Source organism: Mya arenaria, chromosome 12 (assembly GCF_026914265.1).
Source record: "Mya arenaria isolate MELC-2E11 chromosome 12, ASM2691426v1".
In the NCBI taxonomy this organism is placed as follows: domain Eukaryota; kingdom Metazoa; phylum Mollusca; class Bivalvia; order Myida; family Myidae; genus Mya; species Mya arenaria.
In genome coordinates, this window is record NC_069133.1 from 49,150,496 (window position 1) to 49,167,496 (window position 17,001).

At 32.3% G+C, this 17,001-nt stretch overlaps 1 protein-coding gene across 5 annotated transcripts in view; it reads right to left on the reverse strand.

The window, feature by feature from the left end:
• Nucleotides 1–17,001, reverse strand: part of LOC128211003 (Kv channel-interacting protein 4-like) — a 422,182-nt gene that overhangs the window by 187,969 nt on the left and 217,212 nt on the right. The window contains exon 1 of one of the 5 annotated variants that reach the window (XM_052915378.1): nt 4,056–4,071. The exons of the other annotated variants lie outside the window; for them this stretch is intronic. Coding sequence (XP_052771338.1) covers nt 4,056 — 1 coding nt within the window. The 5' untranslated portion in view covers nt 4,057–4,071. Of the gene's footprint in view, nt 1–4,055; nt 4,072–17,001 lie in introns of those variants that run through there. 5 annotated transcript variants of the gene reach the window in all.

Below are 17,001 nucleotides of genomic sequence, written 5' to 3' on the forward strand. Positions count from 1 at the left end.
ACATCTGATTCATGAAAAATAACTTTCACAATACATCACTAATACAATGATTACTGCTATGATTTTCTATTGATCATTAAGTTTGGCGTAAATATTTTCTTTTGTTGTTTTTGATTACCTTTTTGCTGGAAATATTACTTGCGAGTTTATTCCCTGATAAACTGAATAAATTTCTGCTTAATCGGACAATATGTCAAGCGACCTTAAAATACCTTACATGCACTCTTTATTTATGTCGGCAAAACATAAGGCATATTAAACCATGTCAACAAAAGACAAGTAAATATGTCGAGTTGTGGCAGCACTACAAAACCGAAGATGTGTTAACAGGTTCAACCAGCATGATTACATGTTAAACTCAGCAATACGATTGAACCCCGTTGGCTCGAGCTCGCTTGGCTCGATTCCTCGTGCGCTTAAACTTGATGTTAAGGATGTCTTCTGGCGGTCAGACTGCGCATTACAATGAAAATATACATATATATGGAATTAAACGTAGTATGTTATTTAATAGGATACAGAGCAAAGCATAACAGATAAAAAAAGTCACATAATCTAGAAGTTCCCAAACGAGATATAGTATTTCTGCTGAGGAATTATGCATACTAGTCCCCGCGTGCTAACATAATCCAATGAAACGATTCTGAATTCATTTCAGACCGTTGTTCAAAAATAAAACCAATACATTCCCATTTGTTAAGCCAACTTCATTCAGAAATAAAAAATCGCGCGACGACTCAAGATAATGTAATCAATTTGTATTGAACATAGCCGTTGGTAAAGTTACTGTAATTCATTTCATTGAGTTTGAGAAAGTGTTTGTTAGTTTTGTCCATGCGTGAATTCGTCCATAATAATCGGTTTCCTGTACGCGTTCAATATTTCCAGTCTCGGTCAAAAAATGAAACTATTCTAATAATGCAATTTATGCTTAACGCGCATATTTCATTCCGATGGTAAATTGTCTTGATATTGCTATTTTCAGACTTCTCGGAAGTTAATGATCATGTCTCAAAGTGCCCTTGATAAGTAGACCAGATCCTTTTTCAATCATATTAAACTGGTTTATTCACATTGAATCCCAAACTAATGATATCAGATGGTGTATGATTGTAATAATTTAAACATTATGCATTCCCTATCATTAGTGATGTAACGATACCACATAAAACAGTATGCAAAACTTTAAAATTAAACAGTTGTACATTTGTTATCCGTTAGTCACGTTTGTGTAAAAAGTACAAACTATATTTCAGAATAATCCATCACCTATAATGATGTCCCTTGATTAACACCGAGGTCTAGCTAAAGTCATAAGATAATATATACTGAATATCAAAAGCTTGTTATCCTTTGTATTGGCAATATAATCAATCTGGAATAATGATACATAATGCAATTATCTCTTTGGCAAACATTTGCATGCGTTTGTTTATGTATTCTGATTAAATGGTCGTATCCGACAACTCTAAATCCCTGTGGTCTCGATTAATATTGATGTAATAATAAACTTGGATAATTTTTAAGCTATACATTTTGAACTCGATTTAAGTTGTGTTTAGTGAGTGCAACGCCCGCAGTTAACTATGATATGTTTATATATATTAGTTTAACTAAAGGTCTAGATTATACTTTAAGATATGAGCCGATAATGCGGCAGCTATATATTCGCTGCCAATGCCATTATTAAATTAACTTGTTTATCTTGAATAATGAATAAGTAAAGATGAATGAACATTAAACGCTGGTTAATGGTTTTTCTTTTCTCATAATAGCGATAGATCGTCTTTACGGATGTCATGACAAGCTGTTAAGAGGATGTTGTAATAATCGTTAAGAAAATAACTTTAAATTGATTTTAGTTGTCTGTTCTTCTTTCAAGTAATTGAATAAGGAAGATCAAGATGGGCCCAAGCAACACTTATCAATCGATTTAATTTGAAAAGACGCAGGGACAATACTCCGTATAATTGGGTTATGAGAGGCTGAGCTGTAGGTTTGTGGACATTCAAATCATATTATAAAGAAATACTTTTCACACGAACGCCCCGTAATGAAGTCATGTGAAACGTAAAATAGAAATTACAAGAGAAAAATGATCTTTTTGAGAGGAAGATGAACCGAATATGGGTTATTTTAGATACATCGTATATGCCATGAAGGTAATATCCGTTGAGATAATACGTCTAGGTTGTCAATGTTAATGAAGATCATTACACTCGACCGATCAGATTAGTTTGAGATAGCATAAATGGTATCAAATTGATTGAACATGACAACAGTCAACTTTCAACGAATTGGTGCAGTGAATTCTGCTTTAGGTTTTTGAAAATATGAGAGTGATGAATGTATCCCACTAGTCTAGTAACTGTAGAAAATGAATCAATGGACTGCTGAGATTCTGTCTCGATAAAATGTTCAGTAATCAAGCTGAAGGAGCATGCTGGCACAACCTTCATACGTTCTGTCGTATATACTCTGGCAGCCATTTTTGACGTACAATCATATCAGGTTTTACGTGCGGACAAAGACAGTGAGTATAAAGAGCACGTGACAATGCAAAAACTGGGACGTTTATCCGTTTGATAATAACGTCTGCGGAATGCCAATGTGTAAAGCGTAAAACGTTTACTGTATTTAGTATCATGTGTATTAAAGATAGTTTTAGCCCTCAAATCGCTTTTTCTGAAAAGACTCTTTGTAATGCATATCTTACTTGTTATATTTTTTTTGGACACAAATGGTACATTTTTATAAAATATGGTATAGTCTAGTTATAACGAAATACTTATAAACATTGAGACGGCGGCTCTTTACCAGTATTGATCATCGCTTTCTATATCTTCATTTAAACTTTACTTAAAATGTGTCGTCAATAACCATTTTGATGCGTGTAAAACTTCCAAAACGTCATATAAAACAAATAAGCCTAATGTTTAAAACAGGAAATTAAAAAAAGTTACGGGCATATTGTGAATAGTAGTTTAAATTCTGCATTTGTTAACAAATATAAGTGCCTTAACACGACATTAATTGACTATTTTAAATTTAAGTGATATAAAATGGAAGTACAAAGCTTAATTCACACGACTTTACTAACAAATATAAGTCGCAATAACGAAATTAACACAATTTAAATTTAACTGATATAAAATGAAAGTTCAAAGCGTATTTCACACGATTTAAAACAAACAATAATGAATAAAAGTAGGCCGAAAAGGATCAGGCCGAAATGATATCTCGGCCGAATCGACCCGACACCAATAATTTTATCGGTGATAATGCAAGGTACAAGTCTAAATAATTTACGCATGCCGGAGACGACCGAGTAACTACGATCTAGAAAGTTGATTAAACCGTCATAGTTCGGCTATGTCCGTGTTTATTCGGAATGTTAAAAATTGAATATATTGTCACATGACTTTATTGAGCCAATAGGGTATCGATATTTTTTACGTATTATATTCAATAAAACCCATTCAGCCGCGTCTTTGATGCCTAGCGTCAACATTCGTCTTGTTAATGTTTAAGTACACATCACTTCAAACTTAACCCCCGTTAACGGATTCCCTTCTCAATTTTTCTAGGATAAACCATTTGGAATCACGTGACAGGTTGTTTTGGCGCATTAATCGTTAAGATCATTATTTTCACGATGTAACCTTATTATTGACAGGTTAACATACTGCGTCCTAATCGGTACACAAACAAATGTAGAGAATGTACCTTAACCTCTTAGATTCAAGATTCAAAAACCTACATCTTTTGAATAGATTAGATGATAAATAATTGTATTCAATGAAAGATATTTGATTTAGATTGTCCCTTATTATAAGATTTACATCTTGTTTCTTGAGTATACCTCTGCTTTTATACTAAACAGTACTTGACTACTCCTCTAAGACTACTTTAACATTATTTGTGCTTAACTATTTATTATAGCACAATGTCTGTTTTTCGAAGAGATAATTATGTTTAGCAATATAAAGAATACCATTTAAATATAATAATTGTTTTTCTGTCAATAATAACGCTGTAAATCGTTAACGACTTACTTTTATTGTAACACTCCTTGTATCCACTTGTACACTTGTTATTCCATCTTTGAAACTGCACAACTAAAACAAGAATATAGACAAGACCATGTGCTGATCTCCCGTAAATTATGTATAACTAAGCCACTTGGCTAAATTACCAGAAAACGTAGAAATTATCACTGCTTCAGCGGAACAATGGGCGATGAATGTATATCTCATTATCTATAACATATCTCATAGAAAAAAACACTTAAGTTAACCGTGTTCTTAAAAAAATCACCTGTTAGTGTTTCTTTTCAATAAATAGTTTTGCAATATACATCCGCTAGCACAGGTATACGAAGTGATTGAACGAGCTAAAGACAGTCTTTCGTCAGGTTATCTCACATAGATAACAAACAAGTAATTTGCGGATTACCCAATCTCATTATTAAGTTACTCTTCAAGGAGACAATCCTAAAAGTGGACATATGTCCGCGTCATAACGTATAGAATTCTTCCTAAAGCATCGAAGTGCAAACGATCTTATATCAAATGCCTATAGAAACGCCATAGGGGTTCAGATAATAAAGCGCTCACACGGCGAAAACAGACATCGAGGAAGAGGATCTATGACCTAATATAAAAATTACCCGTAGAATTAATTGGAAAAATGAATCAACCAGACTCTTGAAATTATAGTTTCGGAACCGTTTTAAGAGATAAACGAAACTATCATTGCCAGTCGTTTTAAACAGAAAGATCTGTGTATTTCTAGCAAATAGATTAATATAAGAAATATCTTTTTATATAAGGCTTTACATATTTTTGGTGAAATATAAACAAACTGCTTTGACAAACTAAATGAGATTTCTTTAACATTAAGTGGAGAAATGGACGTAGGACGTAATCAAAATGTCACCCGCAGACTTCAATGAGAATACTATTTCAACTATTACTGACACTTGAGAATAAAAGAGTTTCGAAATCGTGTTAGAAGTTATAAAGAACTGTCATTGCCGGTCGTTTCAGAAAAATTATCTAGGTGAAATTTCAAGCTAATCGATTGAAATAGGAATTCGCTTCATATAGAAGTTGTTTATAAATTTATAAAATATAATTTATATAACGATCGAATGCTTATTGTTTTAATCATCGGCCACTGATGGTTATCATTTTTGAACAGGATCTTCCTTTGTTTCCATATAATAATTGGAAGACAGAATCCAACCGTTTATATTTTGAGCAGTATATATATTTATTTTTCGATGCCTACATCTTCACAAATATGTTCTACAATAATTGATACTCGGTTTGTCGAACACCGTTGTCCCGATCCTGGGTTACTTCAATCTACTTTTGAATGTGTTGGGTTTAGTTAAACATGTTTTTCACTTCGGTTATCGAATGTTTGTTATCCCGAAGAATTTCCCGAGGTTCTAACGACTTTGACATAGGGAGTAAGGACTGTATATACAAATTGAAAATGGAAAATTAAAGAGGAACGTCAAAATGGTACATTTTGAAACTGCCCAATTATTATAGCACTTTCGAAATATTTGTTAGGAAGCAAAGTCAAATTTTATTGATATGAAACTTTTTCATTACGTGTAATTGTTAAATACTGCGCTAATCAGTATTTGCAAGTTGACTAAACGATCGCCATTGGCTATTTCCTGCACCGATGCACAGCGTTTACTTTAATTATCTTAGGTCTTTGGGATTTAACACTCGTTTTACCTGTGCGGAAACATATTTCACGTGCATATCCGACAAATTGTCCCAGTAGGTGTATCACTAATACTTTCCTTCATGATTTTTTTATATTTGTTTTGGGTTTCCACAATTGCTATTCTCAAAGTATTTGCTGATGTACAGCGTCGAGCAATAACATTTTTTCTCTATGACAATTAAAACGGGAAGGGTGTCAAAACCTGTATATTCCTTTAGTAGGTATATGTCCCGACTACACAATTGGCCAGATTCAATACCAGATTTCAAAATACTTGAAGTCAGAATCGATAAACGTCAATATATTACATATGAAAATATACGAAAGTTATAATTTAAAAAAATATTTTGATACATGGATACAATTAAAATAGACGAGATTGAGTTGGTAGCCGAAATATTCCTTTAGCAAATGCTCGATTCTCGATTGAAAAGATAATACTCAAGTGTCAGAGATTTGGATGGAAGAATGCAAAACATTCTAATGAGATTTTAATTGCATATGCAAAAATTGAGATCTCAAAATTTCGTTGTACATGTTTTGTTCGTTCATCTTCATTTCGTTTCAACCTAAACCACGTAATATGGCAAGTCAAGAAGGCAAACAGACCACGAATGTCTTGTTTGTTAAATAGCAACACTAAAAACTGCACTTATCCAGTCTATCAAATAGTAATGGGTTTTTTGCGTTCACTTCAAACGTATATCAAGAAAACAAATTGGTTCGTCCTAGCACCTTTCTCCTTTGTTAAGCAAACGTTTAATACAGAAAACGAAGAACAATGATAATTTTGTTAATTTGTTATAAGCATAGCCGTTCTGAGTAGGTTAATGCGCGTCGGGAGGACGATTGTTATTAGCTTTGTTCACGCGAGCACAAACGTCTATTGTTAGACTTATCTTTATGACTATAAAGTTTCTATTCTCATAATCATATGTACTTACTAAACTAACTAAATCTCCAATAATTAACTAAGAACACACTCTCAGTTTAAACACATAGATTTTAACCGAAATATATTAGTAAACATTAAAACTGAACAATATCACAGACATGAATGGCGAATTAAGTTACACATAATTTCCTATTACAATGTATAAATGTTGTTTTATAAAGAAAGGTAAATCCAACAGCAGCATATATTTAAGTATTACAACTATCAGCGTTTTATTTCAAAATAAAGCGTTCTTAGTTTACTTTTGAACTGTTATATTTTAAATACTATATCGAATACTTTTCGTCACCCACTGCATGTTCGTGTGTTATATTGGATGGCTAGATGCTGCTCCTATATACCAAACAACAATGTTATATAGTTGCCTGAGAAGGTATTTGCAGATGACCATCTTTTTAAAACGATTCTAACAGTAACGAAACCTTAACGAAAAAATATGTAGAGAAAGCGGAGACATTACAATAAAAATAATGTTGTTTCACATTCTCTTAATCAGACAAGGAATGAAGCTTGTTCAAGACAGCAATGATGAGTGTTTGATGGGTTTGGAAGAACTTGACACGATTCACGTCCTTGAGTTTCCTACTTGCTGGATGCAGTGTTATATTTAAACTCTTCATTATGTGTAATAACTATCATCATTACATATGGGTTGCTTTAACAAGCGTTTGAACATTCAGCCAGGAAAGCTCAATGAACTTTCGTGGGCCTTTAAACGTTGTATTTGTTAAATGTATGTTAGGCCGAAGCCTTGAACATTTTAAAGGCGGTTTTGTTTTTGCTGTTCAATGTAGGTTAGGCCGAAGCCTTGAACATTTTAAAGGCGGTTTTGTTTTTGCTGTTCAATGTAGGTTAGGCCGAAGCCGTGAGCTTTAAAGGGGTATTATTCAATGTATCGATACTGGATTCGTTCCAATAGTTTTCATTGTGTTATCAACATTTGTGGTGAATCAATAGTTGTTACTGGACATTTTTAAACAAGGGGGGTGTTAATAATGTGCTTAATTTTTTTAGATTTAACTCGGGTATAACATTTGTAAAATATATATCACTAATTATATCACATAACAAAAATGCAACTTTTTTTAAAAAAATGGTCTGGTCAAACAATTGTGCCTTAATCAGCTCGATAAGTGTTCAGTCAAATGTTGTTTTTTTCAAATTTCAGTATTGATGTCAGATCACAGAGCCACATGTAAGCGTTTCTATTCGATTTTGTGGAGTTTGCTTACAGTGTTTAGAATTCACACTATTATTCTTATCCAGAATGATTTAAAAGTAAGATGCAAACATAACAACTTGTAAATACAAAAATAAAAATTAATTACGAAAGCATGGATTCTTGACTTATTGATGTCATCAAACTTTTTGAGAACATCAAATGGTGTCACTCACACGACAATAACTTATATTCAATAGAACGTCTGCATACATGTTTTTCTAGCACATTAGTTTTAAGGTTGCTTCTATGGTTTACAGACAGACAGGCCTGGAACTGCCTAAATTGTTTTAGTCTTATTAGTATTAAAATGAAAAGACTATTGATTTGATTTTAATTTTAACACCGAAGTAATGCAGAAGTGTCGTTTCAAGTATACGACATATTAAACCTTAGATAGCTGACACACTTTTGTTTACAAACTTTATGATTTTCCCAGCATCTGTCACAATGAAAAATTATTAAACCCTCAAATAACGAGACATTCACCTCTAGGACTCGCGAATAGGATCGCATAATGGCTTCATTTTATGCTAAACCGTGCACATAAAGATAATGCATTTGTCATGTGCAATTGGTATGCATGTCACCAAATTAGTGCTGTTTTATTATTCCCCATACATTCTTGGGAGATATCACTAGTTTTATTACACTAAATGCTAACAGAAATTTTCTGCCGAGGAAGAAATATAACTTTAATTACGCGTTATGTTTGAATATCATTAATGTATGGCACAATACACAAACACGATACGTTCTTTTTTAAATAATACAATTTTTTTTTTATATCTAAACGTTTCGGCGTTGCGCCTTCATCAGAAGATAAATGATAAATGATTGAAAAGAAAAACATCAACGTCATACATTGTTCAAAGATGCACTCTTGCTCCCAAATAAGATTTATAGTATTGATTTAATATTCTTTAAAGGATGAATAAATGTCGAAAACAATGGTTCCTATGAAGAATACCGACTGAGTTTAATTTGAAATCAATGTGCGTAAACCACGGTATTTCTGCTATTAAATACACCATTACTGTCTTGTTTTCAGTAATTCATATTTTCCGTAATTGAATTATTAAGTGAGTAGTTAAAGGTTAAATTAATTAAATGTTATACATGTGTATGTATTGATTTTAAATAAGAGTGTCACTTCGTTTAGCGACTAAACCAACGATTCCGATAGAAACAGAAATATACTCAGTAAACCCTATGTAGACACATACAAGTGGTGCAATAGCCAATTATATATTGTGTAATAAAAACGTAATAATAGGTAAATATAGTAATTATGACAAATATGAGACTCTAGTAAGTATTAAATTGTTTGCTTTTATTTGTGACCGTTCGAAAGCATAGGTGAATTTATGATGCATCGAAATCGTTTGATGGCTCAACGGTCTAGATTGTTAATTACAAGATCTTTTGGAATAACAAAATTATCTGACAATGAAAAGTCAAAATCAAATAACCCAAAAAGGATCGCATCATGTGATGTTGGATAGATACATTTATTTTTATTATTAACTTTTTGTTTTAAGGCGATATGAATTTCTTTTATAATAATAAAATTTGTTGTTGTCGAAATATTATGACCACTTACGAGTTCACAGTAATGATACTTCAGTCAGTACATATTGATGTAAATAAATATAATTCCTCATTATTTCAAACTATAGTGTTATTGCTAAATGACAAGAGTCATTAAAGTAAACTATGTTTGTTCCTTTTGTCATTTTAAAAATGTAGTTATTAATTTTTAAAATGAATTAATCAGGAGCTGTTTAAAAAAGACCTATCTATTTCTCGTGTAGATTTTTTAAGAATAAACAAAATTCTTAATATATTTGTTAAACTCTTCGCAGATAATGTGTGTAAAGAAGCAAAAATAGCCATTAACCTTTCAAATTTGATTCACGTCATAGTGTCTTCAACGTACCAAATAAATAACATGTCGTACATTATGTTTTTACCTTATCTTCTTTTACGTAAAATAGTTAAAACTATTGGTGAACATATAAGACAACGCACTGTTTTGAGACAAACACAACCATCGATTTTACATTTTCACTAATCGTCAATTACCAATTATAGTCATTTAATACATATGTTACTATATATATTAACACATTTGTACAGGGAGTTCGCGATTATTTGCATGACTCAGCGATTATCATTTGTCGGCCCGTAGAACGTTCGCATGTGAATTCAATTATGCCTTAAAATGAATTTTGGCGACTGTGAAATAATGTCTTGACTAAATAATCAAAATTTATTGATCTGCTTGAACATATTTATTGTTAAAATCTTAAAGGGAGGCAAACGCGAACGCAGTCTAGGAAGATATGCTAGTGTTTGATAACCAGTGTGGACCGTTAGAGTGGCGTTTTTCATTCTGCGTTGACATTCAAAAAACAAAACAAAGGGAGAGGCAAAATTGAATTTACTTGAAAAACAGCAACTGTTCATACATGTTGACATCATTAATACGAGGTATTGGTTTATCTAAGTACAAACAGTCGTTCTACTTGCTAGGTGTTCATGTTTATTGAATTGAATTCAGTTATTCAGACCATGAACAGAAATATGTCAGTGATTCGTACAGACATATTCGGATAGACGTTGTGGACTGTTCAAAGTGATCAATCGAAATTGGAATGGGAACATAAAGGTGACAACAAAATGTTGTTTGCCTGTTTGGCTCACTCTAAAAAACGAAATAAAAGTAAATTTAATTTGAGAGTGAGTTAAATCATCGTTGTTAAGCGAGAGCAAAATAAGTACAATTGGATAGCAGGTAAACTTTAAAAAGCAAACTGTAGACTTACAAATAAGAAAAACATACATATGTATTAAACGTGTTAATACACGGCGCAGCCGGGCCGTTCAGTGAAAATTGGCCCTCGTGCTCATAATGGCCCTCGACTACGTCTCGGGCCATTATGAGTCACTCGGGCTAATTATCACTCAACGACCCGGCTACGCCGTGTATTAACCTCTTAGTCATATATATTGTATGTGGTCTTGCTGGGACAATAGAGGGTACAAAATATGTCAATTCAAAACAGGCGTGTTACGTAACTGCCATGTTGAACTTCTTACGGCAAATTAAATTAATAACACCAAGGCGTACTGCGACGGTCGGTGAATAACAACAATGACATGTATGGAATGTAAATTTGAAATGTAACTCGGGGTGTTTGCTATTGAAAGTACAGTTTGAATGGTGATGACTCATATTCTATAAAAACGAAATCCATTACCAAACGACTAAGTCATGTGTATTGAGTATTACCGGTTGAAAAGGATTCACTTATGCTGCGTGTTACACGAGTTTGCAAATATTCTTCACCTATTAACGACTGGTGTCAATCAATCCCAGTTTATTTAATTTAATTTAATTTATACTGCAATTATAGGCCGATAAACCATTTAAACAATACATTAATTTGAATCATATTGCATCATATTTGAGTCATCGCTCAACTATATCCAGCGCCTAAGAAGAGCTTAAACATAAAACCAGCTACGTTACGAAGCACAGTAACCATAACCATTACATAAAAATAGATTCATGGTTATGTTTCATCTACAAATAAAGGCATACATACTTAGTCTAATACACAAAAATAAATTTATGGTTTCTGTTTCTATTTACTAATAGAAGCATACATACTTAGCCTAATACATAAAAATAGAAATTTTATTGTTACTGTTTCCATCTACTAATATGAGCATACGTACTAATATATTACAAGTTTAATGCATTTTACGATTTAGTAAACAATAACGATCTTCGTTTGACTTGTAGAAGTCTGAATACAATGTCTGTTATTCTGTTCTCCAATTTGACTATTTGATATAGGAAATGCAAAACATAGGCTTTCATACGTTACGTCGATGTATTATTCCTAACTAAGCCTATGCAATAAAAAGTACCAATATCTAATGCTTAATATTTTAACATGGACGCCGTTGGTCTATGTTATAAGAGCAGACAATAATGACCAGTTTAATCGTCATAAATTGTCTGGGGACTTCAACAACATCGGCTTTTAAACAATAAAAGCTATGAACAGTCAATGCTTATGTAGCCTTGATATGCATTTATTATGAGTTCCTAGGAGATATCTCTGAAATGTATCGATATGGATCAACTCTTCCAGCATTTCTGAAGAGTATAGGGAAAATGTTTTAAATAACAAATCTACTGAACTAAGTATATAAACACTTATAGTGTGCGTTGTATTGAAAGACCAGTGCATAGGTATATATTAAATAAATTGAAAACTATAGGGACAAGCCAAGTAGTCAAAAAAATCAAATATTGAAATTTTCTATAAAAATTCGAAAATATTATCGAAGAAAAATTAAGAAGCCGTTCGAATATGGTCCCATGAGTATGTTAACAACAGATGCCATAATAGTACAAATTAAAATGTTGAAGATATAAGTCAAATGTAAGAACAAATATAAATATCTATTTCAGCTATTTTGAATAACATTCTCAAATTTTATAAAAGCGAAGTTTCGTAATCATGGTTTTAATTTTTCGGATATAATAGATTATAATACGATTTTTAATAAAAAAGTATGCAAAATATGGGCTGTAGTTATTTTTCAGTTGCAGTTATCCTTTCATTGAATAAATGTCATAAAATTGAAACTATATTGAAAGTTGAACAAACAAACACGAAAGCACAGCGTCCAGGCAAACAAAATGCCTTATTTTCTTTAGGAATTCTTTGTGTTAAAAAATACACTTAATATTATTTTTTTTTTATATTTTAAGCTGGTATCTGGACATAATGACCTGTAGAATTACACCTAGTAATACTTATGTAAACAACTACAAAACTAAGCACAGACGCCAAATGTTTAGACATAAATCCCGTTGAATGGCACAGGGTAAACACCAAAGACATAGAACACAAAAACAAAAATATCATAACAAGAAACACATAAATTAAAGTATTCTAAGTCGACTTCTATATACGTGTACTTACATGTATTTCTAACAATGCAATTTATTTCTTTTACAGACAATCCTTAACGCCATTTTAAGATATCTATCACAATTTAGTTTACTTCTATCAAAAATGACACTGTTAAACTGGTTACTTACTTTTATTGTGGAACTCCTTATGTTCACTACTAAACTTTTTATTCCCTCTTCCGAAAATGCTTAACAAACACTTTGTTATGGACGAGACCATGTGCTGATGATTGAATCTCCCGTAGTCATGTATCATTAAACCACTTGGCTACACTGCCAAAACACATATAAATGCTTGATCAACTCGAACAATGAACGATGAAAATATATCCCATGATCAAGAAACTTTCTTACAAAAATGCACTCTGGTTAAGAAAACTGCAACTCATATCTAGCTAGATCCAAGCTGAGTGAATTCTTAGAAGGCCATCTAAAAGCATTTAGTTCCGAGTTGAGATATTTGCTGTGGTTGTCACTTCTGCTAGCATTTTATTCCAGAACAGTTTGAAGGAAGCATGCACACCATTCAATTTGTTAAGAGTATTCTAATTCCTGTGTTTGTACTCTTGCCTGACGCCCATGACGTCATGAAACATCTGTGTAACAACAGTCGTTGTATCATTAATAGTATGCACTAAAAATCTATTTGACAGATAAGAAGCAAATTATCTGCAAAAGTAGCCATCAACAATTGTTATTAACAGCACAAGAACAATAGAGCCATGAAACCATCCGCACCAAATTATCAAGTTAAAATGGTAGAAAAAAAAACACCAAACTAACCCATGGAGACGCATATATCCAAGCAGCTGTGGAATCACATCAACAACAGTTAGATAAATCAAACCTCACTCGTAGAATTATATTAAGACAAAAACATCAATACGGTCGCTTGAAATAATAGTATCGGAACCATTCTAGGAGTAGGTCTGTATTGTAGTTGCTGCAGCTCAATGTAAAACCATAATTCCTGAGTATCTGAGGCAGTAAGCCTTTCTGTGAAATGTTAACTATTCGATTTAAAAGGATATTGGTTTTTTACTTACTTTGTTGTGAAATACAAACATTGACAAACTATAAATACTTTCCATCACTTTTGGTCGTTTTTATCACATTAATTCGTTGGATTACATATGGCAGGTTTTATGTAAAACAAGACCAACAGAGAGATAATCAGACGAAAAGCCAGACATACATTTTTGTTTTCGATTTGAACACTGTATATAGTCAATAACAAGAACAAATATGAATGTCCGTGCATAGTACCATACGATTATAAACATACTTAAATCTCTTCCAAACCATTATTGTGTTAGCCGTACATCATTTACATTTAACAATGTTAAACTCAGAAAATACGTGTGAGTTTCACAACTGGCGTTATCTTAGAGATGATATTGACGCCATGTTAGTTCTTGTTTCAAGTAATTGAATTGATCATGAAAGTGGCAATGACAACTAGAGTCAATTCCATTTGATAAGCCACATGGGAAATAATTAGTATTATTACTTTGTGAAAAAATCGCTGTAACATCGTTGACATCAGAGTTTTATTACGCCTGAGCGTAACTACTTTTGTTAGACGTCTTTGTCTCATTGAAATTGAATTTACTTCAATGAATATTTCGCATGCCCTCATAATTCTACTTAATTATTGAACTGACTGTATCTGAAGTAATACATTATCCAGTTGAAGCAGCATGAACACTTCTAGCTGCCAATTGCCCATCACTAAAATGACCTAATTATTGATCTCTTTGATCTACTACACTGTAGGCTTTGTTTTGGCGTTTTTGAGTAATAAATGTTTTACTGTATTTACACGTTACAATCGCCAACTAAAACCAACTGAAAATTGCATGTACGAAGACATCATAATTTAAACAGTGCTTGATCGTTATTTACAATTTTTTTACAAAGATTCGAAACGGATTTTAGCTGTATCTTTATCTTTAAAGTGTTTACAAAATTTTGACAAGGAAGTCTAACAATGGCTGATTTGGTATAATAAAGATACACATACATATCGAAGGAGTTGCTTATATCATCCTATACTAGAAAGCATGATGTTGAAACACATTTAAATTAATGGAAAATACATTAAATTGATGTAATACGATTATTGAAAATATAGACAGTATGGATATACAAGCTATATTAAACAATTCTTGATTTAAGCATATCTCAACAAATTATTGCATCATATCCCCATTCTAAAAATATTCATCTGTCTAATTTGTGGGAACAGACATAATGATGCATTCACTACGATCAATAACAATAATGCATGTGATGGCATACGTTATAACAAGGTATTGTAAATTACGAAGGTCACGCAAATGAACTAAAGTCCTATGATAACTATTTTAACATGAATGCGTTTGGTCGGGGCTGTAGGCATTGCAATTGACAGACTGTAAAGATGATATATATTGTGTACCTTTTTTGTGTATCTTTTTGCAAAAATATGACTTGATGTGCGTTGTGAACTTATGAATTGATTTTATGACTATAACTGTAATCCACGTTTAGAACGTTGCAATGAATTATTTCCCCTAAGCCTATTGACATATGTGCCAGTTATACATGAGTTCAGAGAAACATCTGTTTCTTGAACAATAACTTTCACAATAAAATCGCTTGGTTCGATTTTTCAGAGACCTAAGGTTCTTTCGCCTGCCAACGTTGTTCGACTGTGCATTACAATGAAACGTAGTCTTTTATTTAATAAGATAAAGAGCAATGCATAACATATTAAAGAAAAAGTCACAGAATCTAGAAGTTCCCAAACGCAATTTAGTATTTCTGCTGAATTATGCATACTAGTCCCCGCATACTAACATCAGCAAATTAATCGTTTCTGGGTTCATTTCAGACCGTTGTTCAGAAAAACGACCAAATACATTCCCATTTGTTAAGCAAACTTCATTCAGAATAAAAATCGCGCGACGATTCTAGATCATTTGATCCATTTGTATTGAACATAACCGTTGGTAAAATTCATTTCATCGAGTTTGAAAGAGTGTTTGTTAGTTTTGTCCATGCGTGAATTCATCCTGTTCGCGTTGAATATTTCCAGACTCGGTCAAAGAAATGAAACCAATCTAATGATAAGATTTATGTCTAACACGCATATTTCATTCCGATGGTAAATTATCTTGATATTGCTATTGTCAAACTTCATGGAAGTTAATGGTCATTTTTCAAAGTGCCCATGATAAATAGACCAGATGCTTTTTCAAACATATTAAACTGGTTTATTCACAATAAAACACAAACTAATTATATAAAATAATATATGACTGTAATAACCTAAACATTATGTATTCGCTATAATTAGTGATGTGACAATACTACATAAAACATCATGTATACTTTTAAAATAAAACAGTTGTATATTTAGTCACGTTTATGTAAAAAAGTACAAACTATATTTCAGAATAATCCAGCACCTATAATGATGTCCCTTGATTTACACCGAGGTCTAGCCGAACTCTAAGGGGAAGATATACTGAATACCAAAAGCTTGTTATCCTTTGTATTGGCAATATAATCATCCTGGAATAAGGATACTATAATGCAATTCCTTTATCTCTTTGGCAAACATTTGCATGCTTTTGTTTATGTATTCTGATTAAACGGACGTATCCGACTACTCTCAAACCCTGTGGTCTCGATTAATATTGATGTAATTATAAAATGGGATAATTTTAAGCTATACATTTTGACCTCAATTTAAGTTGTGTTTAGTGAGTGCAACACCCAAAGTAAACTATGATATGTTTTTATATATTCGTTTAACAAAGGATCTAGTTTATACTTTAATATATTAGCCGATAATGTGGCAGCTATATATTTGCTGCCAAAACCATTATCAAATTAACATCTTGAATAATGAACAAGTAAAGATAAATGAACATCTAACGCTGGTTAATGGGGCATTTTTCTCATAAAAACGATAGATATGCCCTGACAACCTGTTAAGAGGATGTCATAATAATCGTTAAGACTTTTCTGAGGATATTAATTTAAGTACTTATTGACAGGGCATCGAAAATAAAACGACACATGCCTTGTTGCTTA